The sequence below is a fragment of the Acanthaster planci genome, linkage group LG19, assembly GCF_054643075.1.
Source record: "Acanthaster planci isolate LZ-2023a linkage group LG19, COTS_SCS, whole genome shotgun sequence".
Classification (NCBI taxonomy): Eukaryota; Metazoa; Echinodermata; class Asteroidea; order Valvatida; family Acanthasteridae; genus Acanthaster; species Acanthaster planci.
Genome location: NC_141795.1, coordinates 5,949,421 through 5,967,116, shown reverse-complemented (window position 1 = coordinate 5,967,116; position 17,696 = coordinate 5,949,421). Strand labels below are relative to the sequence as shown.

General features: G+C 38.2%; 1 protein-coding gene across 5 annotated transcripts in view; it reads left to right on the top strand.

The window, feature by feature from the left end:
- LOC110980404 (protein phosphatase 3 catalytic subunit alpha-like) overlaps positions 1-16,394 on the top strand; it is a 75,775-nt gene extending 59,381 nt beyond the window's left edge. The window contains exons 11-15 of one of the 5 annotated variants that reach the window (XR_015423339.1): positions 4,883-4,918; positions 8,362-8,446; positions 8,676-8,773; positions 9,298-11,625; positions 11,663-16,394. Coding sequence is in view for 4 of the 5 variants with exons in the window: in XM_022237041.2 (XP_022092733.1) it covers positions 3,073-3,096; positions 4,883-4,918; positions 8,362-8,446; positions 8,676-8,773; positions 9,298-9,425 (371 nt within the window). In the remaining variant the exon portion in view is untranslated. Of the gene's footprint in view, positions 1-3,072; positions 3,097-4,882; positions 4,919-8,361; positions 8,447-8,675; positions 8,774-9,297 lie in introns of all 5 variants that reach the window. The other 4 variants (XM_022237041.2, XM_022237042.2, XM_022237043.2 and 1 more) reach the window with 4 other exon arrangements.
- Positions 16,395-17,696: the final 1,302 nt, after the last annotated feature.

Here is a 17,696-nt window from a genome sequence, read left to right as displayed (position 1 = left end):
GCCTCCTTGTAGGTGAAACTGATTTATAGGTCACTTGAGCTTTTGAGGGTTCTTGCAAATCATTACTGAGAGAAACTCGCACAATTTTACAGGATTGGAATGACTTGAAGTCCTGACATATTTTTAGGTTTACTGTTGAGGTGACTTGTGTCGACTGTTAGTCTCCTCCCTGTCTGTTAGTTTGTCACCTGTCTAGCAGCATTTCCCTACCCTTGCTATCCTCCTTGCCTTTGGTCATCTGCAGTCCACACTTTTTTAATGGACATGGTTTGATGTTTTCTTATAAAAGTTTCCTGTTCATTTGCACACACTGATCAAGAGGGTAATGTTTACTAAGGGGTGTGGTCGTGTGTCAGGTTGAGTACTGCATAATTATATGCAACTCCCTAGCTGATTATTGCCTAATGTTGATTTGTCTACAAGTGTAGGAGTTCTGTATTGTCTCTGTATGGTGACTTGGCTTATTAAATCATCCCATAAGGTTTACTTTTTTAAGAATAAGAAAAATCAGATGGTATGACTCTGAGAATTTTGCAGGAATGACGAGTATTAATAAGCTTCTTGATTCCAAAGAGGTTCTCAATAAAGTTGAGTAGTTGTAGAAATTGAAGTCAGATTTCAGTTTTTTTTAACTACAGGCATTCACTAGGGTTAGTAAGCATGTACACGTATCAGAATACCAACTGCCTGCTCGCCAGGCTTATAACTCATTCCCAAAATGAAACCTCAGCTTTAAAGTTCTATCTGGCAGTTTAACCTTTTTTGATGCTGACTTAAACTGAAACCCTTCTTGCCTTCAAAGTTACCTGTGTGGTTGTTGACCCTGTTTTGCTTGTCTTTAAGTCGTAGAGGATCTTTGTCTTGCTCAGAATGGATTTTTTAAAATATATTTTAGTACTCCTAAGACGTCCTAAGTATTGAATTAATTTAATGCCTCCTGTTCTGTAACTCTGCCTATTAAGTTGTTCCCTATCATAGTCATAACTGGAGCTTTTCCAAGTAATCCTTTCCCTTTCAAAGGCTCAGAGAGACAGTTCTACCCAATTCTCTTGTGTGCCTTATATTAACTCTTCATACTTCCACAAGTAATGGGGCCGTTATTTGGCAAAGAAAAGGTCATTCATTACTAATTACTCATTAATTGTAGCAAGAGCATTCCATTTGGGGCTGCATTCAAGATTTTTATATTGGTTCAGGTTTAGTATGTACATGCAAGTGTGCTAAAATATAAAATTGTGGGAGTTACCATGGAAAGTCTCCATGGTAACAAGTGTCCTTTGTAATGAAATTGTACCCTGGAGAATGTTTGGACCTTTCTCTATATTTCCAGGTTGTTGCTTTGTGTCCAAGCATTTTTTCAGGATTTGGTGGGAAACAGTGTTTTTTAGCACAAGTAGGATAAGATGATTAGATAGCAATGGGGAGTAGTCCAGTTCTTCCTGAACAAACCATGAGGGAAGACATCACAGAAAAAGCACTGAAGTAAAATCCCCAAACTGCCACTAAACAAAGTACCTTGGGTAAGATTTGTCAGGATGTTTTTTCTGGAATATCCTGAGGTTAACATCAGTGATGGAAATAGCTGGATTCATATCGCAAAATGCGATACATCTTGCGCAAAAAGCGAGACAAACATGAAACTGATGTGCAACTTTTGCCAATGGAAATTTCTTTTCAAATCATGCATGGACAGCCCATACAACCTGCTCCCACTGGCCACAGTGCAGGTGGCGAGCTCACAGCACGGATCAGAAACCAGCCCCCGACCCGCTAATGTCTTCACAGCAACAAAACAAACTCACCCCCAGTTTCTTGCCCTAGTTTTGTGTAGCACGAGGCCCGCGGATCGTGGGGAAACGAGGTTGCTGCAATTTGGTGGGATTATATAGCACGTGTAGTTCGGTACAGTGTGGTTTGAGCGCACACATGTACAAATGATAATGTGAAGGAGTGCCTTGTAGTAGGCAAACAGAAATGTATGTCATAGACCCTACATTGATGTGGCCTCCTCATAACCTTCAATGTTTGATTTATGGATCTTTTATTCTCATCCAATCTCATCCCTGAAGCACTCACAACAATCTACATGATTTCAGAAATCCTGCTCAGTCTATGTAACATGGTAAAACTCAAAAGTATGTTTTCACACAATAGGGTTAAGCACATGTGATCTGGTCCATGAGTCTTTGTTCATTCAATATCATTTTTCTGAATGTTCAAAACTTCCATCCATAATACATGCACATTGATATACAAATTTAGTGGGAAGTAAACGTGAATGTTACGTTAGGTTGGCTCGACTGTGGCATATTGTCTCATGCAGTGCCAAGGTCATTGAAATGTATTGTTAAGGCTGGGCGTGTAAAACAGACCAAAGATTTTATGTTCTGTTGTTTCAAAGAGGGTTAAGATTGAAGTCATCTTATGATTCTTAAGAAGAGGTGCCTTAGTGCGGTCCATAATTACTTCAGAATTAAAAAAAATTCATGTTTTCTTTTTGTGGCAAGATTTTTCGCACACATAACAGCAAAACCAAAATCATCGATGTTGCCAAAAAGTGGAGTGAAAATGTGAATTGTGGCCTTCCAATCCTTACCCTGGACCCCACCCACCTTTACGTGAACCTACCACAAAGCATGGTTGTTCCGCAAAGAAGGTAGCTATTTGTATTGGGTAGTGTCAGAACCAGAATCGACACCTTCCCCACTCCTTCCCATACATGTACCCTGCCTAGTGTGCAGAAATGGTTATTGATGTCAATGACAGCTACATGTAGCTTACCATGTGTATCACCCTTGTCCAATCCTCACAAATTTGATCCTGCACAATTCCCTGCACAGCATCAAGTTTGAACATTGTTTTGATGCAGTCAAATGTCAAATGCTGTAAATTGTCTGTCCCTAAATTCTGCCCAGACAGAAATTTCTGGATAAGTTTTGTATACATGTAACCCCCCAGCGTACCAAAATTTCCCCAAACCAACTTCAGACTCTGCCCAAGAGTCCTTTGTATTTCATTCGTACTTACCATGTACCTACTTGGTCTGTTCGACCCACAATTCCCCTACTTTAGGTCGCGAGGAGAATGCTGACCAGGGTAAGTCCATTGCTAGTGTTTTGTGACCACCTTAGTCTCTCCATAAAAACACAGCAACCCATACTCAACAATCCCTAGTAGTTTCCCACTTCCAGAACAAAGCACCATTCCTGCATAGTCTAGAAAAAAATACCTGATGCAAACCATTTCCTCCTTCATTTTTAGAATTTTTAAACATCACTTCACATCACTTATTAAGTTTTTCCCCCTCATAAGTATCCATTAAAAAATGAGTTATTTTATATCTCAAATTCCAAGTGCACTGTATGTTTTTTTATGGTCAAATGTCTTCAAAAATTGTACCTGTAGAATGTAGTGATGGGTAGGAACCCAACCATTCACCCACTCCTATTATGCCTATTATGTTAACTCTTAGCATCATAACCACCGAGAAAGTGTTGAATATTGCAATCATTATAGGGCCCATTCCTTGGTTTGCCCTTTGACCAGTGCTAAGAACCCATGTACATGTACAGTATTATTCACATTAGCTTTTGAGGTTCCCCATGGTGACCATTATATACATGTAATGTGTTTAGTCCCACCAACTTAAACACCAATCATATACATGGTATGGAAATGCCCTTCATTCACTCTCAAGGCACCCTTTATACATGTAATCCATACGTAATACCCTTAGACAGCAGATGTGGAACTCAAAGACACTCATCTCGTATCATTCTTGCCAAACTCTTTTGAGGAGTAACAGAGTAATCTTTGGAGAACTTGATGCTTGAAGTATGCACTCAGCATTGACAGCTGCTGGCTGAGAGATTATGCTTACAGGGTTGTAATTCAAAGAGAAATTGTTGGCCCAGCTGATAATGTATTAAATTAAAATATATTTTAAAGCTTCATTCTGAGAAGTTTTTACTTCAGATGGCAGCCATGATGACAAAACTTTTTTAACCTTGTTCACAGGAAAAAGCCAGTCATGTAGAGACTGTTGCTTGTATGAAATGTTTGCATTGTTTTTGAATTGGGCAGCCCGAATTTGGTTGCCCATGGAAGCTAAAAATCTTACAGTATGGTGCCTATAAACCATTAAATGGTTGGTTGTACTTGTAGATGTACATGTACTTCCAGGGTGCATGACCAAGATGTCTGCCAGATTTAAGGGGTAAAAACCATATTGTTTAAAATGAGCACTTGTTGAATTCAGACTGAAAGCCCTGATGCTTTTGGTAGTTATGTAATCCAGTTATTGGAAGTTGTTGGACAGTATTACCCATTCCACCCCTACTGTGTCCCTGAAGCTCCAGCCCCAGTGTCGTTCTTGTGTTGAGTGCTTGCCTTTTTTAAACAAAGCTTGAGCCCAGATATGTCATGGTCTTATCACAAGTGCAGAATCAAACTGGCTGGTGGTGGTTGAATGTCAATGAAGCTGTACGTTGTAAGATGTAACGCAACGTCAGTGCACTTTAAAATGCCAGCGTGGTCGGCCCATATGTCTAGAAACCAGGTTCATTATTCAGAAATGAGCAGAGCACTAGCCACAGGCATATTTCATTTGTGAAAGTTTAGCTGGTAATTACCCCACGTGTCAAAGACAATTTGTCGGTTTTTGCAATTCTGTAGTTGAAATTACTACAGGTCTGGAAGAATCCATTTTAAACAAGTGCCTGTATCCCTTACATAGCACTTGCAATCAGAGGCTTTTTTGTGAAATCCTTTTGTGATGTAAATTTGAATGTTCTGCGTGTATGTAGACGACACATTTTTTTCTCCTGTACACACAATTTATTCATTTTCTGTGGACGTGCGCACCCTTTTATCATGCAAACAGCTATCCACAAACGCAATGCATCCGTCAAAGTCAATGGTAAGTTGTTGCTACTTGCAGAATGCTTGAACCACTCCTCCCCCAAACCTGTTGCTCTCTCCACCCACCCCTTCACCAGCTTCCTCAAGAAGGTTTGACAAAGTGGTTGGGAAACCAACATATCGCTTCAAATATTAAGTCAAGCATGGAATCACTATTAACATGTAACAGTCGTGGGAAAACCCTGAAGTAAAGAAATTTTTTGGACGTTAGGTTTTTAGATTAAAATCTCGCATTGGTTGTATTGAAACAATAGTTCGTTCTCAATATGGACATTTCATTTCAAATGCTCTCAAATCTCCGATAGAACACAAATCAACCTAGTGAAAGTTGCATTTTATTTTCAATGGTTCCTCTGGTTGATTTCTTTCAAGGGAAATATCTGTCTCAAAGTTTTTTTATCCCTTTTCCTTCTGAAGGTAGTTACCGTCCAGTCACACGCTGTCTTATCTTTGTCCCTGTTCAATCCTGAATCAAGCTTTGTATCTATTCCTTTCTTATGTGCTACTTCAACTTTCAACAAGACAAACCCCCCAAAAGTCGTGTATGGTTGGTTTCCTTCTCCATTTGTTAACCTCTTCAGTTATGCTTTCTGGCCATGATTAAGCACGCTTTTTGGCCCTTCATGAAGTTGTATCTTCAGCTGACCCACTGTAACATGAAGTTTGTTACCATGCAGTTGGAAGCAACATTTTTAACCCTGTTTTGTTCATGTTGAGAATGAATTTGTTCGTTTAATGCAGAGAATTAACACCTGGTATTAATATTGTTAATACTAATAGTTTTATGTGCTTCATTTTAATGATATCTTCATAGTTCTTTTCAACTGGACATTTTGCTTGACTTTATTTTTAGCTGAGAAAAAATTGTTATTTTTAAAACATCAGGTCCTTATTCCCGTGAATGACATTTGACATCAGTTTTTACACATTTGAAAACTTTTAAGCCAGCCCTTCCATTCAAAAACTCTGGTGTGTGCATGTTTTCTAAAGAGCGCCCTCGTGTGCGTGTGTATTGAAATACCCTTTAAAGTACCCAGTGTGTTGAAGTAATCCAAGTGGATCACCATTACTTGTACCAGACATGTTGTAATTTTGGTCCATGCGGATTATGAATGAAGATTCATGTACTTTTCAGCGGATCAAGTCATTGGTGATGTGACATATCTACTACCTTTCTACATTTTCTGGCACCTGAAGCTACTGTGAGACTTTATTGGCAGATTTACACTTGCATTTGGTGTGCTTGGGTACCAATGTTTTGACCTGGTCCCAATTTCTTGCCAGTGTCTAGTACATTGTAACTTGTGGTTGAGGCCTGTCCCAGGTACCACAGTGTAATGCATGGGGGCCAGGGAATTAGGCTGGTCCCAATATGATATAACTTTGCCACACTGCATAGTGTCATTGTATATCTTCAGGATATTACCATTGCTACATTTTCAAAGGTATTCATTTCAGCTTCAGTAATTACTTCCTACACTTGTCAGTGTCTCTTTTCTACAAAATACAAGGAATCGACATCCGAGGCCAGCATACATCACTAATCATGCCTGTCTGTTATTGCAAATCCAGGTTTAAATTTATGGTGGATTTCTTAGCAGCCTTGGTGTCACCGAGAAAAAAATGGATAAGCCCAGGAAAAGAAACCTAGCCATCGAAAATGGGTGTAGTCAACATACTTGTATTCTCTTGATGTGGGCATTGAGATATCTGTTGTGCTGACACGCTAAAAAAGAAACAGAACCTCTTTCTCGAAGTTTCTCTTAGCTCCGTTTGAGGCATCATGTAATTATTCTGTGAGGATTGACAACTGTTTTGGCAATGACAGACAGAAAAAACTTGTGGCTCTAGGCAAAAATACACCAGACAGAGAGAATACAAACTTGAATGCCACTGGTGTTATTTGCCCAGTAGCAATACCATGATTGCTTGCTTTGTACATGTTCAGATGGCTCTCAATCCTTGCTATATGTGTGAGCAAAGGGGAGCTCATTGTGCGCTGATCCAGTGGGATGTTGTCAGGTAACACCTTAACTTGCCCATGGCCTGAGTTCATTCAGTGGTCTTATAGTGTCTTTGCATCGGTCAGAAACCTCAATGTAGAAATGGTGCGTGTAAAGATGTCGTGATAAAATGATTAAAGTCCTCCCCCCCCCCCCGAAAAAGGAGAGCATTCAGTGTTGCAAAATTTTACCGGAGCAAATTTGGCGTGTTTCAGAATGTTGCAGTTACTTCAGTTTGAGTGCACACAATCTGGGAATATTTAAGATGTAGCAATTGGTTTCAGCTAGTTTTCAATATAGCAACAATTCAAGCAGACTTGTGAGACATGAGGGGCGGATGACAAGTCCCCAACGGAAGGAAGTCTGTCTTTCTTATGATCTCATCCAGGAAGTTGTGCAGGTTATGAGCGGCTGATCTGTAACTGTGACACATCATAGTGTCGCTTCAAGGGTCTTGGGTTGTTGCCAGGTAGTTGCCAGGTCTTGCAGGTTGGAACCCGTAGCAAAATGCAGAATGGACTCCACCAATCCCAAGAAAACAAGAATAAATCAAACCTGATGAAAAGCAGAAACCAAAATTGTAAGAAATAAACAAAACCAACACTTTGAGGAGACAAGATTCAGTTGAGCCCTAATGTACTTTTACCACAGTTGTACCCTGCTTCCGTCTATTGTGGGCAAGCTACCTCAAAATCGCCTTGAAAACAAGTTAATTGTAAACTTCTTAGGTATAGTTACAAGCATCAGCTTGTTTGGCAGAAGAAAAAGGTTTCTTTTCATCAAGGTTGTCTTTGGTTTGAAGCCAGTTTTTTCAGCACATGATTATTGTCAGCCATTTCAATTTGAATTGTGTAAAACTATTATAATCAAGTTCAGTTTTGAGTTTCACCGGTTTCATGCAGCTTGCAAGAATCATTGCCATCTACCCGAAAGTGATCACCTGACACCTTGCTTGAAAAAGAATGGTTGAACAATTTAACAGCAGAATGAACGTGTTTGAATAATGATGTCAGCTAATCCAATTTGTGTTGATGCAGTTCACACTAGTCTGCCTTTCAAGTATTATTTGCATTGGCAAAAAATTAGCACCTTGTACAAGTTGTTAAAAATAATCATGTAATTGTTGCCAATGAGTGCAAAAGATAAATACTCAATGCATTGGAGAGCTTTACAACCCTGTTACCAATTTTTCAAATGTGTGAATTTATTTATTGGAAAACATGATCTTTATCTGCCATATCAATTTTTTTTGGTGCCATATTTTATTTTGTACATCATGAAATCAAGTTGCAGAGTTGGTTATGTACACCTTCAAAGTGAAGTTACTATGTAGGAAGAGGTGGTAATGTCCGTTGCTCTCAAAGGGGAGAAAAGTGTACCTATTTTCATTTTGAGTTAAGTACATTGTCGTAGATTTGTCATGCTCTTTCTCTTCCAGCTGCCTCGGCTGCAGCACGCAAGGAAATCATCAGGAACAAGATCAGAGCAATTGGCAAAATGGCACGAGTCTTCACTGTTCTCAGGTAGGATGAAATGAAATGTACTCTAGTTGGTAACATGAAAAAGGTCAGGGCAAGATGTGTTGAGATGTCCTCAAATCTGCAAAAAGAGGATGTTGTCAGTATGTCTCCGTTTGTTTATTTGAAGACTGAAATAACAACATTTAGTAATAGATATCTGGAAAGTTGAAATTTTTATGCTGAATGAAGAAAATGTGATTATTAACATCCACTGAAACTTGTTTGTTTTCAGAGAAGAGAGCGAGACAGTGTTAACACTGAAGGGACTGACACCCACGGGTATGCTACCAGCAGGCATCCTGTCTGGAGGCAGAGATACCCTCAAAAATGGTGAGTTGACCTCTCAGCCACTCAGGGAAGGACTAAAGAGGCATGGAACAAACAACACTGTTGTCATTTCAAGGTTTAAGGTGTGCTCAGAAGTCCAAACTTTGGTTGAAAGGTTAAGGATTGGATTTAAAAACGAGGTTGAGGCTCATCTTAGCTACCTCAGTCAACGTTGACATGCATGTACATTTCTCCTTTGATTCAGGTCTCAAGACAAGAGTTTCAACTTAATTGCTATTGTATTTTACAATCCATAAGAATTAAAAACAATTTTTGGATATTGAAAAACAGTTTTACTTCTGCGTACTAATAAAAGATCCTTGCACATCCAACTTGGTTTTTAATAGGTTCCTCCTGGGCTTGGTGTTTTTATAGAATAATTTATTTGTTCAGTTCCTTGTCTATCCTGGATAATTTGTGTTCTTTTCAGAAAGGTTGTTATCCCCAATACTGGGATTGTCCCTCACACAAGTACAGTGACTAAGTTTGTCTCGTTTTCTCTTGGTATCGTTCCTTCCCTCCTCCAGCAATGGATTTTCACAAGATCAGCGGCTTCGCTGAAGCCAAGGGCTTAGACAAGGTCAACGAGAGAATGCCACCTCGCAAGGATTCGCCCACACCCCCCAACAATACAGGCCCCTCCCCTGCATCATAGACCATGATACCCATTCATCTTCCCCTAGATCAGAGAAAGAAAGAGAAAACCAACCAAATCACAACCCTTCTGTGCTGCAGAGAGAGTTAACAACCACAGACAAAGGTGAAAGCGATGTGGAATGTTGTTCAGGCTCTCAAAAGGTTAGGATGGTAATATACATATAGGTTGTCACAAAGCTACGTGGGCTTGGTTGAAAGGGCAGTCCTCATCTACAGTGTACAGAATTCGGAACAGCAAAGTGTGTGGTATGCCCCCGTGTACTTTAAAGGAACAATGTATAAATTTTAAATGAGTTTCAAAACCGAAAATGTAACGTTTGTCTCTCTGCCATTTGATGTAAGACACGAAACCTAATTATATACCTCTTGGTAACAGGACTTTTACTATTCAGGGGGGGGAGGAAGTGCACAGAAAGCCCATCAAACATGAAAAGTTTGGAATGATGATATATACTGTAATTTTTGGAATATAAGCCGCGGCTCATACATTGATTCTCACGCTGAAAAATGTCTCTGTGGCTTATACCCCGGGTGGCTTATATGGCAAACTTTGAAGGATAAAGTCAGTAAGTGAAGCCGCGCCCGGGCCACGCATAACACGTGCAGGTGGCGCACTTATGTTTTCGTTGTTTGCCGTTTACATCTGAAAATCCAAACCTCGAATAATAAAAATTCGAGTTGTCCAGATTCGAATTACATTACAAATGGAATTACCTGAATCACGGAGTCAGGAAACACATACCGACTTGATATATACGTAATCTTAAACTTTATCATGTTTACTTGCCCTGTGGCAAGTTCTTTTAGTGATTCTTTCCTGCTTTTTATCCAATCTCGTGTATTTTTTGCATACAAATAATCATTTTACTAAGATTGTTTTATTGTTGTAACCTAAGATTCCTTTCTGCCGTTCAATAAAAATCAACCGCTTCGCTTCAACATGTTCAACGGTTTACCTTCGTGTGGCAGATCTGTCATCTTTTCATCTATTGTGTTCAGTGTGACATGCTTCAGAATTTCGGGGGGTTTTCCTGTGGTCACGTGGTTATCGGAAAGAGTCAGTGATTGGATTGTCCACGAATGGGTGTGTGGTAGCAATCAGGCTAGTTGTAAATTGGATTTGCGTGATAACGGTGGTGCCGCGTCTCGTGCAGCATATGTACAACACAAGTGGTTCCAATGTGATGACTCAAACTAAGGTCTTGCGGCAGATTTTTCACACGTTTGGAGTTTGCTTTCTACTTTCATTAGGATTGCATGTGTAGCAAAACCATTGACATACTATACATGCTATATTGGCACTTCAGCACACAGCAAGATGTTCTTCATGGTTGAATGTCAGCACTGTGGTGTGGGTTGTATGGCAATTTTCAATCTTAATATGCCGATTTTGCATGCTGCGGCTTATACACCAGGCGGCTTATATCCCAAAAATTACAGAAACAGGTTTCTGACCATAGCATTTTGAAAATCTTCAAATTTCAGGATCCCTATATCCCAATTTTGGGTCTTGAGCACAAGTCCTTTCGTTATGAAATGGATATATATATATATATCCCTTCTGGATCTCTCCTTGTAATTGGGGAAACAGTTGCAAAAAAATTAAAGGAGTTATTGCCAAAGTTTCTGTGAAATCAAACAGTGGGGAGAAGTGTGGCTACATGTAGTATTGTGATGTTATTGTGAAATTGTCTGAAATCACAAACACTAGAGAAGAGACTACTGACCAGGAACAAACAGGGAAAAAAATTATTACTGGACTAAAGTGCAATTGAGATGTGTTTCTGTGCAGGTGGATGCATACTAGGGAAAGTGTCGCCATGACAACTGTCTCAGGTGCATGAGTAGTAAAACGCTACTGTAACCCCCTCCTCTTTTGTACATTGTGTAAGACAGAATTCCTCTCTTCATATTGATTACAATCTATAGGTATTTACGTGTGAGAATAATGTAAACCAGTGGTTCTAACAGTTTTGAATTATGCTCTCTCTTTAAGCCTTAGATATTAGCTCTCTGAACTTTGGAAGCTGTGATCTTTTTTTTCGTTTTTGATGGTGGAAAAGGTGTTGACTGCAGCCTTAAATGTGTATGGATGTACAATATGTATACAGTCAAATATGGTCAATCAAATAGTGGGAAGCATAGATCTCTACTATGCACAGGCAGATTTCACTGAGGGTAAGAATTAGCAGCTAAAGGTTGCATGTCATGCATTAGGCTGGTTACCAGCTAAAGGGTGCATGTCAAGCATTTAGCTGGTTACCAGCCAAAGAGTGCATGTCATGCATTAGGCTGGTTACCAGCTAAAGGGTGCATGTCAAGCATGTAGCTGGTTACCAGCCGAAGAGTGCATGTCATGCATTAGGCTGGTTACTGGCTAAAGGGTGCATGCCATGCATTGGGCTGGTTACCAGCCGAAGGATACGTGTCATGCACTAGGCTTTTGTATGTTGATTGTGACGAGATATGGAAAGGGGCTGCAACCACTGGGCTAGTGGATTGAATAGACCCATGTGTTAATTCTAGATGAATCCATAATGTTTGGACATGGTCTGCCTTCTACCGGTAGTTGGTTCACAGTGAAAGAAGATTTGGCAAAGTTGTCTGGTAAATTGGCACTCACAGCTGCGGTTGGGTAGGGTGTTTAGTTGTGCAAATAATTCAATTCACAGCTTGAAAACTTGGCGTAGTGATTTTGCCAAGAGGAAGACTACTTCTGTACAGAAATCAGTGATATACAGCCTGGTATCAAAGCACATATTTCATTATGTGTGTATTTCTCCTTGGAGTGAAAGAAGGAATTAATTTCTCATCAGTGAAGCAGATGTCTTTGTACGGATTATTTTGGCTATGCCGGTCATAGCTGCATTTTATGATTCCTGACTTGTTGAAGTGGTTGTCTGGAATTGCCTGGGTACGATAAAACAAAGATGTCTCACTTGTGCAGCTGCTTTCAGCTTTCCAATTTACTGGGGAAGAAGTTTGTTTGCTCAAGATGCAATGTAGAAAGTGAACAGATGTATAGCATTCTTGTGGGTCAACGGTAAAGTACAGATATTGCTCATTTTTGGCTTCTATTTGTAGAAAGATTCAGGCTGTGTTTATGACTAAAGATCAGTTTAGCTTCAAAGGGATTGTTGGTGAATTCTGCGTAAGTTTTTGCCAAGAGCTGTGGTTGTAACATGGTCTGTTTATGCTTACATATATTTGATCTTGGGAGATACCTTTTGAATATCCTTGCCCACAATAGGCTGGTACCTATGACATAATGGTTCAGTGTTGGTATTGCATCATTTGATTATTGTCTGGGGTCAAGACATTGTCTGGAATCTGGGTGTGCATATACTGTGAAGTAGTGCTTGGGATGATAGCTGTACTAGTTTTGCCACACATTGGGTAGTTACGTTCAGCCTGGAAGTGTACTGTATGGTATACCAGCCAAAACAAAAAAGAAAACAAGAAAACCTTGTGACTTTTGAAGCAAATGTTTGTTTGCGCTGTCTGAATTGTGCAATTTACTCAAAATTTACCATCTTGCAATTTTTATTTTGTGGGTTCCGTAGTTGTAGCCAACCATTCGCTAACCGATTCAAAAACTATTTGATCCTTTGAAGGGTGTGTTTGTCATATTGCACAATTAATACCTCGTTTGGGGGATGGTTAAGCACTCCCTGCTTGTAAATCTACCCTGATCTGCATGGCATGTATACAGCTTGAAGCATTGGTAATAATGTTCATTACAATATTAACAACTAGCTTGTAGTTCATGTCTGATCCTCTGTACATTAAAAACTTTTAACGTGAACTATGAGGTAAAAACTATAGGATCTATGTACATTTTTAAGTGACCTTTATTATTGATATATGATATAGTTTGGGCTTGTTGCTTTTTTGTTTATATTTTGTTGGTTTATATATTGTGTTGGAGGCTGGTCTATGCCTCGCTTGGAAACGTGTTTTGATGGCTTGTACGTACGTTAACAGTGTAACCATCATGGATTTTTCAATCCCCAAAACTTTATGATCAACTGATCAATCTCTGTAATGTATGATTGTATGGCTATGCATAGCTGAGATGTGTATGTATGTATGTCTACAAAGGGTCAAGAAAAACTTATAAGAATTAAAAAAAAAAGTGTTGTCCGCCTGCCCAAGGATGCTGTAGGCTTGTGGGTGTTAATTCAAATTGAACAAGAAAGAGTTCTATATGGTTAAAGACTTTATAGCTCTCCCTGTAAACAAAAAAAATTTACCTAGCAACTGTTAAGCTCTTTTAATTACGCATGGCTAATGTTACAGTGAAGTAGTTGTTGTGGAGCAATGTATGTTCTTTTCTTTTTTATTTTTAGTCACAAAGTAGTGGCTAGAATGACAAGTAAGTAAAAAGAAACTAGTTGGTAGTGGAGTTGCTTCTTCAGACCGTTTCAGGGGTTTGGCAGAGTGAATGGATATTTTGGCTTCTTGTGGTAAATGGTATTGCAGACAGTGGAGCATTTCCTGTATTAGGTGTGGACTAGTTAATTGTATGAAATACCTTCTGTGTATTTTTGCTTTCCTCTGTTGTTTTTCCTCTCTTTTGACAAAGCTGTACAGTTTGAATTATTGTTATTATATCTTAAGATTTAAGACAAGTTGGGAAAAACATTAACTGTATTGGAAGACACGAAAATTGTTGAATGTTGTAACTCGTAGAAAAGCGATGATGCACTAAAAAGGGAAAAAAATGTTTCTTTTTAATATTTTTATATTGCAATGTTGGGGATTGAATTTAGTGACAGAAGTGTTTGGGCTGCTTGTGGTAACGGTAGCCCATGTACCTACCTATAAGCTACTTGTTTCAACATTCGATAGGCCTTCCTTGTTATTTCTCTCTCTAGATGTAACAAACTTATATCATGTAAACTTTTTGAAAATTGTACATGTTAAATGATATAGTATGGGGGTAGGTTCTCACTGCCTCTTTGATAGCACAGCATGTCTCATCAGGGGAAAAAGGAAGGAAAGAAACACAAAAGTTCTATTCCTGTGTACTTCTCTAAATGGATTTGAGAATAAATGGAGATGGAACCTGTGGGATTTCTTCAAGAACCATAAGGAAGATTAATATTGTAATTGGTCAAATTTGGGGCTTTATTTATCCTGTGATAAGGAGTCAACAACTGTGAAGTCATAACAGCCTTTTTATGGTGTCAATTTAAACCCAGAATGGATGAGAAACATTGTCCTTTGCTTCAAGTTCCCCGTGACCTACCATGATATAGTTCATATGATTAAGGTCACTTTTTTCCTTAGTTGTGAGTAGGTTAGGTTTAGATCGGATGTAACCTGTAGTACTGAATTATTTGCATAAAGTTTCTCATTGTAACTTATCTCAAAGTGGCATGTTCGTGTCCAAGTGTTGAAAACATTTTAAGCACGCACAGATAAGCTTTTTGGGAGTCTGAATAAGAATAATGTGGGACCTTTGCAAGTTCCAAGTTGAATACACATTAATGAAAGATGTATTGAGTGTATTGAGTGAAATTTCCTCTTATACTGAAGTGAATGATCAAAAAGTAAGAAGTTGTCCAAAGAAATCACCCTTGTTGGTTGGAGATTTTTTCACAAGATCCTCCAGAGTCATTCATAAAGCTTCATCTCAAGAAGCATTTTGGAACTTTTTAAATCCATTTTCAGAAGACAAGTGCACTTTTCTTCACTTTTCCCTGGAGACATTCTGTGTTTATTGTACTTAGGTTGCACTTGGGGTGTTCGTAAAATAAAAAGATTGAGTGCTTTGTCAATTACAGATTTTTTCCGTGTCACATTTTATGCACAGAGTGTTGAAGCCACGATTCTTTTAACAAAATGTTTAAGAAAATTGGAATGAATGATTCCCATTGGTTGGTTTATCAGATGTACAGAAACAAAATTCATCAACTAGACATTTTTGACATGATCTTAATCTATGGATCCAATTGATTCAACACCCTTATATCATCCCTTCTTCCCTCCACCTCTTTTACACTTTCCTTTTCAGCAGTTTATTCAATAATTTAGTTCAGAAGTTTAAGTTTACATGTGTCACAAAAGCTGTTTAAGTTAACCACACTTTTTAGATATGTATTGAAGCAAACTTGGTCCGTTTATGTAGACCAGATGGTGGCTTTCTTTTTTCCTTCAGCACTGCAACATTACTTGATTGTTATTCTGGGTTGGACTTTCCATACTTGTGATGGAAAAACGTCAGTATACATATGTTGTACAGAAAAACAAACTAACTAAAGTGAAACTTACAGACATGAAACCAACTAAAAAGTCAGTGTGGGGATAATAAACAAGGGAAGAGGTCAGATTGGGGATAATAAACAAGAGAAGAGGTCAGAGTGGGGATAATAATTCACGTTCTAATGAGTTGTTCCATTTTCTAGTTAGAGTTGGGCTTTTAAGCAGGATCTGTGATTTGCTTCTTCAAGAATCTCAGCATTTTAAAAGTACATGTAATGTCAGAAAGATGGGAGATCACAGGATTTATGGTACTAGGGCAGTAAGAATTTCCAGTAAGGAATGATTTTGTGTCGGGTTATAGTATCGGACTGCCTAGACCGTTGGCTGGTCTTGCATTTTTCCCTTGATTTACAGCCTGCATTTCACAAATACACTTGCCACAACCAAGTGTGAAATAAATGTCCTACATTGAATCAACTTGTAGGTCCAGGCCACTTTATTCTTTTCATTTACAGCAAATTTACGCTATGAATGAAAGTTTGAAATCACATCAGTTGTCTTAGCATTAGACCAGGCACAGTAGACTCTTGATTGTTTTGTGTTCATGATTTGGATTTTTTTGGTGATTTTTGAAAGGTTCAAGGGAAGAAGGATGAGAGTTTTCTTTTCATTGTAAGATCGTTACTCATGTGTCGTACTACTACTCAATTTGAACCATTTCAGTGTAACGGATGAAATAAAGTGACTTTTCAATGGGAAATTTGCTTAATTGTGGTTGATTTATTGAATTGATTACCAGTGGGATTTTTGGTGGTAACAATATTTACCCAAACGAAATTTTTATGAGATTTGTTTGGCATGTCATTTTCATATCTGTGCACTTTTTAAAGAATCTCCAGGAAAACCCCTTGCAAGATGCGGATGACATTTTTGGAGAAACATAAGTGTAGCCCCTTGCCAATGTTTTGTGGGGATGAAATGTTTATCAATTTCCAAGTAAATGACAAGGTTATCATCTCATCAATGTTTTTTGAATGAAATGTTCATAATTTTTTGAACTTTTCATTAATTGCTAATTTTGAACAAGATCACCATGTAAACCCCTAATCAATGTTTTGGGTGAACATTTCATAGAATTGGCAGTTCTGCATAATATCACAAGGTTGACCCATATCAATGTTTTGGGGTGAAATTATCACAGATGTGGGCTATTTTCATTAACATCAAATGAAAGGGTGGTTGATTTTTTGGTGAAATTTGCAAAAGTTAGCAATTTTGGATAAAATTGCAAGGTTTACCCCTTGTCGATGTTTTGGGTGAAATTTTCATGAAATTGGCACTTTAAATAAAACCACAAGGTTAACCCCTTGTAAATGTTTTAGGGTGATATTTTCATAAAATTGGCGATTTTGAATAAAATCACAAGGTTAACCCTTTGTCAATGTTTTTGGTGAAATTTTCATGAAATTGACGATTTTGAATGAAATCAAAAGGTTAACCCCTTGTCAATGTTTTAGGGTGAAATTTTCATAAAATTGGCACTTTGAATAAAACCACAAGGTTAACCTTGTAAATGTTTTAGGGTGAAATTTTCATAAAATTGGCGATTTTGAATAAAATCATAAGGTTAGCCACTTTGCCAATGTTTTAAGATGAAATTTTCATAAAATTAGCAATTTTGAATAAAATCATAAGGTTAACCCCTTATCAATTTTTTCAGGTGAAATTTTCGTAAAATTGGCAATTTTGAATAAAATCACAAGGTTAACCTCTTGTCGATGATTTGGGTGAATTTTTTTATGAAATTGGCAATTTTGACTTAAATCACAAGGTTAACCCATTGTCAATATTTTAGGGTGAAACTTTCATAAAAATTGGCAATTTTGAATAAAATCACAGGGTTAACCCCTTGTTAATGTTTTAGGGTGAGATTTTCATAAAATTGGCAATTTTGAATAAAATCACAAGGTTAACCCCTTTTCAATGTTTTTCCTGAAATTTTCATAAAATTGGCAATTTTGAATAAAATCACAAGGTTAACCCCTTTTCAATGTTTTTCCTG